At 41.5% G+C, this 6,689-nt stretch overlaps 1 protein-coding gene across 1 annotated transcript in view; it reads left to right on the top strand.

Moving 5' to 3' along the window:
• Window positions 1-5,069, top strand: part of CEP170B (centrosomal protein 170B) — a 68,448-nt gene extending 63,379 nt beyond the window's left edge. Inside the window, exons 17-18 of the mRNA XM_014957590.1 lie at window positions 3,279-3,330; window positions 4,332-5,069. Coding sequence (XP_014813076.1) covers window positions 3,279-3,330; window positions 4,332-4,567 — 288 coding nt within the window. The 3' untranslated portion in view covers window positions 4,568-5,069. The remainder of the gene's footprint in view (window positions 1-3,278; window positions 3,331-4,331) is intronic.
• The last annotated feature ends 1,620 nt before the right edge of the window (window positions 5,070-6,689 follow it).

The raw sequence follows: 6,689 nt of genomic DNA on the forward strand, positions 1-6,689 counted from the left end.
CAGGGATGGTGCCTCAACCACTTCCCTGGGCAGCCTATTCCAATGCTTGATAACCCTTTCGGTGAAGAAATGTTTCCTAATATCCAATCTAAACCTCCCCTGGAGCAATTTGAGGCCATTTCCCCTTGTGGTATCTTCTGGGACTTGGGAGATGAGACTGACCCCCGGTTCTCTACACCGCCCCTTCAGGTAGTTATAGACCGCGATAAGGTCTCCCCTCAGCCTTCTCTTCTCCAGACAATGCAGGATTTGATGCAGTTCATCTGGAGCTAGAGAGCAGGGTAACCCAGAAGTCACTGGGATGATGCTAAAGGAAGCCTGGCCTGAAACTTGAGGCTGGGAATAGTGTTGGAGTGAAGGCTGTAACAGGTTGATGGTGACAGGGAGCAGAGGAGCAGGCTGTTGCTCCTGCTGGCTCTGGTTGAGAAGGAAGAGCTGGGGCAGAGGCTCTGGGGAGACAGGAAGGGCTAGCTGGGCTCCAGGACAGTCACTGCTGCTCCGGAGGGGAACTGTGACTCAAAACAGGTGATGGAGGGGAACTTGGGCTGAGCCACCAGTGTCCCCATCCTACCCTGTGACTGGCCTGAAGCAATCCTTCTCCCCTGTAAAGACATGCCAAGGCCAAATAAAAGATGCAGGTCCAGTGCCCCCCAGCTGATCTAGGCTTTCCTGGTAGAAGCCTGGGGCTCCATTTGAACCACAGGACTTGATTTATTTGGAGTTTGGTGGGTTTTTTTCTTGTTTTTAATAAAGCAGAATGTAATGTGGTGGGATGTTACATGGCTGTGAAGGTGGCTTGGACTCATAAATCACATTAGATGGTTTCAGTGAGATTGCTTGTGGGACTTCTTGTGTTGGGATTTGGCTTTTTTGGGTTTTTGCAGAGAGGAAAGATGCCTGTGAGGCTTGAAAAGTCTTAAGCTTTTTCTTTCAGAAACACTTAAATAGTTATCTTACTGTAGACAACTATAGAGTTTCTGAAAAAAAAAAAAAATTGAACGAGTTAGTATTAATCTTTTTGCCCAAGTGCTGCAACAAAGCTCCGTGTCATCTTAATCTCCCTTGAACTTCAAATGTCATCCCTAAAGATAAAGATGTTTCAGTAGAGATCATTAACTGTAAAAATTTCCAGTTTTGTAATATGTGGCTCTGTTAAAAGTTCTCTGCTCTGCCCTTATATTTTAGGTAATCTTTGACAATCTGATGTTGAACCCGGTGTCCCAGTTATCACATACAATCCGTGAGAATACAGAAAACCTAGCTGAAAAAATGAAGTAAGTAACTTTTTAGCCCTGGCCTGAAATGTTGACTTGCTGCTGAGTTTGTTGGCTTGTGGAAGATAATGCATCGTTGTCTTGGAAAGTTTGTTTTGTTTGGCCTTTGGAATTTTACTGCTGGATTTGTGATGCCTGTTGATGCCTTAACTTTGGAATGTTGCTGGTGCAAAGAGCAGAAAATGCATTCCTCTTGGTGGCATGTCTCCTCTTTCCTCCCCCAAGGCCCTCAGAAAGCTTGCAGGTCACCAAGCCTTGTGAAAGCTCTTCAAAGCATGTTGGTGCTCTAGGAGACATCAGTTAGGGAAGGACTTTGGATTGTTCCTGTATCAGCTGAAAGGCGCTTTGTCCGACCCCTAATCCATTAATCTCCTTTGTTGCCACATCTTGTGATAATTAAGTCTTTTAAACAAGCAGCTTTTGGATGGCAATTTTAAGACCTGCTCAACTTTTTGTGCTGCAGGATACTGTTTCAGAACTCAGAAAGGACCTGGGAGGAGATGGAGGCCAAAATTAATTCAGAAAACGAAGTGCCAATCCTGAAGACATCAAACAAGGTAAGACCAAGTGAAATATTGAAGGCTTGCATCCATGAAAGCTTTGTAAGAAACCAAAATAACAAGCTTTGGCCCTTCTCAAATCCATTTCTGAAATTTCTAGTCCATTTACGTTTGTTCAACTGCTGGGTTTTGTTGCTGTTTAAAGTGTGACAAAGTGAGTTCCTCCAGATGTTGTGTTTCACCAAACTCTTCCCTCTTCCCTTTGGGATTCATCTTCAAAGACCCAGTCCTGTAACAGATGTTCAAGTTCAGGGTTATTAGACCTCTTTTAAACATCTACCAAAGCATCACCTATAGTGTGATTCCCACAGCTTCAGTTGGAGACAGGTGTTTCTCGTCAATGTTTGTTTTCTTCACCTGTAACAGTTGAATAAGAGGGCAATAAAAAAACCTTCAGCCCTAGGGTGGTGTTTGTGCTCTCATCACCTCTTTATTCTTAGTTATGGAGACTGTCAGGAGGGATTTAAGTAGAGTAATGGACCCAGCAGTATGTATGTGGCCACTTGCTTTGTTCTAAGAGTTGAGCTTGCAAATGTGCAGTTGGTATTAAGGAGGATGTGAAGGAGCTTTTGAGCAGTTAGTCTAGCTAGCGTTTCAAATCTAAAGTCTACTGCAGCTATGAATTGGGGGGTGTAGTAGCACTGGGTGAAAAGATGCAGAGGAGAGGTCCCTGTGCACTGACCAGAAGCACCTAGATACAGATCATAGAATCATAGAATGGTTTTGGTTGGAAGGGACCTTTATAGGTCATCTAGTCCAACCCCCCCACAATAAGCAGGGACATCCTCAACTAGATAGGGTTCCTCAGAGCCCTGCCAAACCTGACCTTGAATGTTTCCAGGGATGTGGCATCTACCAACCCCCTGGGCAACCTGGGCCAGTGTCTCACCACCCTTATTGTAAAAAAATTTCTTCCTTAAGAAGAGATCTCTAAATCTTCCCTCTTTTAGTTTAAAGCCTTTGCCCGTTGTCGTATCGCAAACAGGCCCTGATACTAAAAAGTTTGTCCCCATCTTTCTTATAATGTTGTCGTATTGCAAACAGGCCCTGGTACTAAAAAGTTTGTCCTCATCTTTCTTATAAGCCCCCTTTAAATATTGAAACACCATAGGCTTAAGTAAAGTCTCTCTGGAGCCTTCTCTTCTCCACACCACAGACTTAAGTCAAGTCTCCCCGGAGCCTTCTCTTCTCCAGGCTGAACAACCCCAACTCTCTCAGCCTGTCCTCACAGCAGAGGGGCTCCAGACCTCTGAGTGTTTCTGTGGACACTACCTTTGTTTTTTCCGTTAAATAAGCGATGTTGGAACTGACTTTGATCTCTGAGCATTTCCGTGGATACTACCTTTGTTTTTTCTGTTAAATAAGCGATGTTGGAACTGACTTTGAATCTTCTTGATCGTGGTCTTTGTTGTTTAATTTTCCATTCTGATGCTTTTGTTTCCAGGAAATCAGTTCTATCCTGAAGGAGCTCAGGAGAGTTCAAAAACAGCTTGAAGGTTGGTCACATAAAATCTTCTTTTTGTCTCTCGAATGTCAATAAGTTGCACAAAATAAAATAACGTGGCTTGATTTGCCAGTGAAGCTGGAAGAGGATGCAGAAGTTCAGTTTGTTAGCACAGTGCTCTCTGATGAGCGCGTGTGGAATGAACAGTAGATTTATCTTGTGCTGCCAATTTTTGAGAGAAGTTGTTGACTTTTGCAATGTGGAAGCTGTTGCTGTGGAAATGCTTTGTTTGTGGTAATTAGCGTATTCCCATAAGATGAACTGGCAAAGGTCTGTTCTGCTGAAATAATATTTAGCAGTTCTTTCAGCCAATAAACAGTGCTCTGCTTTTGGGGCTTGAATTTTGCACATAGAGCTCTGTGCAGCAGAAGAGGCAAGAGGAGCTCTTGTATCATCTAGAACCTTAATAAAGACATATAAAAACATACAGGTGTCATTTTGGGCTCCTGCTCAAAGCTTGTTATTTGGCTGCTGTAGTTTGTCTTTCCCGGTTCAACCAGAACGTTGAATATCATAGAATCATAGAATTGTCTGGATTATGTAGTTTGTCTTTCCCAGTTCAACCAGAAAGTTAATATCATAGAATTATAGAATTGTCTGGATTGAAAGGGACCTTTTAAGATCATCTAGTCCAACTATCAACCTAGCTCTGATAAAAGCCCTCACTAAACCATGTCGTTAAGCCCTATGTCAACCCATCTTTTAAATATCTCCAGGGATGGTGCCTCAACACTTCTCTGGGCAGCCAGTTCCAATGCTTCATAACCTCATACCTTCAGTTTGGGAGAGGTTTTGCTTATTAAAACTGCTTAGGCCTGAAGGTATTAATGAAAAAAATATCGTGATGAAAATGTCCATGAGTACTGCATTCAAAATGAAGGCAGCAACCTTCTGTTGAGAAACTGCTGAGTGCTGATGATGTGTCTCTGTGTGTCTCATTTCTTTTTTTTTTTTTCTTTTCTTTTTTTTTCCTTCCCTTCCCCCCTTCCCCAGTCATAAACGCTATCGTTGACCCTACTGGAAACTTGGATGTAGTTGCCAGTAACAAAGCATCTGCTGCTGCTAAACAATCCACAGCCAATAAAGTCAGGACTGCTAACGCTTCTGGGTCCACGCTGGAGACTTTGTCCCCAGCACAGATGAGAGGCTACACGCAGAAATCGAACTGTGGCTCTTCTACCTTACAAGAGTCGAATTTCATTCCAGACGGGGAGAAATACGTGATCTGAGACAATTATTTTGTATTGCTGTCCTGTTGTAATCTACTGTCGCATTAGTGTTGTGTGTGAGTGGTTTGTGGACAGTTTGTGTGGAGCAGTTGTTTAGATTGCTAACACGTTGCACAGAAAAAAAAGAAAAAAATAATAAAAGAATGAAATCTATGCTGTGAGGGTGAATGGAAAGTCTGTGTATGCCTTTTAAACAAGACTAGCACTGTGGAGCAGCACATGTTCAGCATAGAGGTAAACTGATTTTTAGAAAATTACTCACTTGATTCTTCCAGTGTGCCATAAGAAAACGGGCTTTGCATCCGCTCCGTTCAGTGCTGCCGAAGTGAAAGTGTTCTTGCGTTGGCCTGTTTATAATTATTCAGTTGTAACGAGGCGCAATTGAAAAACACTTCTTTTGGTATACTCTATTTGTTTGGGTTTTATTTGTCTGATTATTATTTTTTTTTAAAAAACCCACTTTTTCTGGTATTGTATTTGTTTGATTATTTTTTTTTTTTAAGTGTACAAGTGAAGCATTACCACTTCTTCTGGTATTGTATTTGTTTATTATTTTTTTTTTAAGTGTACAAGTGAAGCATTACAACTCTGTTGGAACCAACACGCAAATCCAACAGGATGATCGTGCAATATTGGGGGTTTCTGGCAGAAACTCTTAGTGCAGTTGTGTAAGAAATCCTCTTCAGCCCTCATAAAAAGGCAATCACACTGAAGTTGTGCATCCTGGGGTTTTTTTCAGCCCAAAAACCAAAAGCAAGACAGAATAAACCCTTTGTTTATCTCCTGAGAGAGTGTAAAAATTAATAATGGTGTAAATGTAAAGACTACTAATACAGTTGCTATTTTTGATGATGTTTCAGGCCTGAAGTTGGGGTAGGTACAAAAAAAGACAGATTTGACAGTTTAGCTTGCCAAATTGTCATGATTTTGGTACAAACGCTGTCTTTAAGCTGCTTTTGTTTTTTTTTTTAATATACAATCTTTTTTGCAATGAGCTACAAATGCTCTTGGCTGGGCCAAAGACTAAGATGTTTGCGATTAGCCTAATTGCTAAGAAAAAAACATCTGTTCCAATGGCTCATGTAATAAACTTAATTATTGCACAGTTGCTGTGAACTGGTGTTCACTTGACAGCACTGAAAAAATAATGGCTTAAATGTAGCTCCACCTTTACGGCTTAGTTCTGTTAGGAATTATTTTCAATGCAAAAGTGCTTGAGGACCACCTTTCCGTGGTATTCTTCAGAAACTGTTCAACACCATCAAGCGCTTGGTACCTTTGGGATTTTTATCTGGATTTTATTTTTGGACTGTTATAATCCTAGAAACACTAAGGATTATGTGCAGTTGCACTGAGCAGTTTATTGTTTGAAAATAACGTTGGTTTTTGTCTTCTGTCTTTCAGTTAAACAGCAAAACACTAAGCAATTCTTGTTGCTTTAAGAGCAAAAGTTTTGGTTTTGAGGGCACCTCTTCCAGATGTGTTTGCTCCCAGTTGTTTTTTTCTGTCTTGTATCGATTCCTTTTTCATTCTTCCTGGTCAATAAGCAGTAATGGGGTAAAAGAATTCCCTTGTAGCTGTGGAGGATACGTTTTGCTGGGAAAGGTGAGCAGATGAGTTCCACTTTGCCCTCACACAGTGTGTAGTTTAACTGGTGGAAATGGTTTTCCCACGCTTGACTGCTTCTTGTGACTCTCTATTTTGGGGTGGGTGGTGGATTCCTTAGTTTAGCTTCAGTAGTTCCCTCAGCTTTCCTGCTAGGATGTTGTAACAGTGGGAACCTGTAAAAAAATAATCGAATTAAGTAGGGATGCTCACAAAGTGTTTAATCTTACTAGCAAAGCCCGTGATGGCTTTCCTGGTGAAGCCAGTGGGAGCTTTTTTAGCAATTTCAGCAGAAAAAGGATGGTCTCTAAGTTGGGAGCGTGCCAACAGGTCATTAGTTTCTTTTAAGTGTGCAAGATGCTGGCTGGTAAACAATAGGTGCAAATATCCTTCTGAGATTTCCAGTAGGTCATAGCACTCATCTGCTTGTGTGGAGATGCTCTTCTGTGAAGAAATCTGCTGGGTTTCACGTAGATGAATGCAGAATAAAAAAAAAAAAAAAAGAATTTGCCCTCGA

This window comes from Calidris pugnax, unplaced genomic scaffold, assembly GCF_001431845.1.
Source record: "Calidris pugnax isolate Ruff unplaced genomic scaffold, ASM143184v1 scaffold211, whole genome shotgun sequence".
Lineage (NCBI taxonomy): Eukaryota > Metazoa > Chordata > Aves > Charadriiformes > Scolopacidae > Calidris > Calidris pugnax.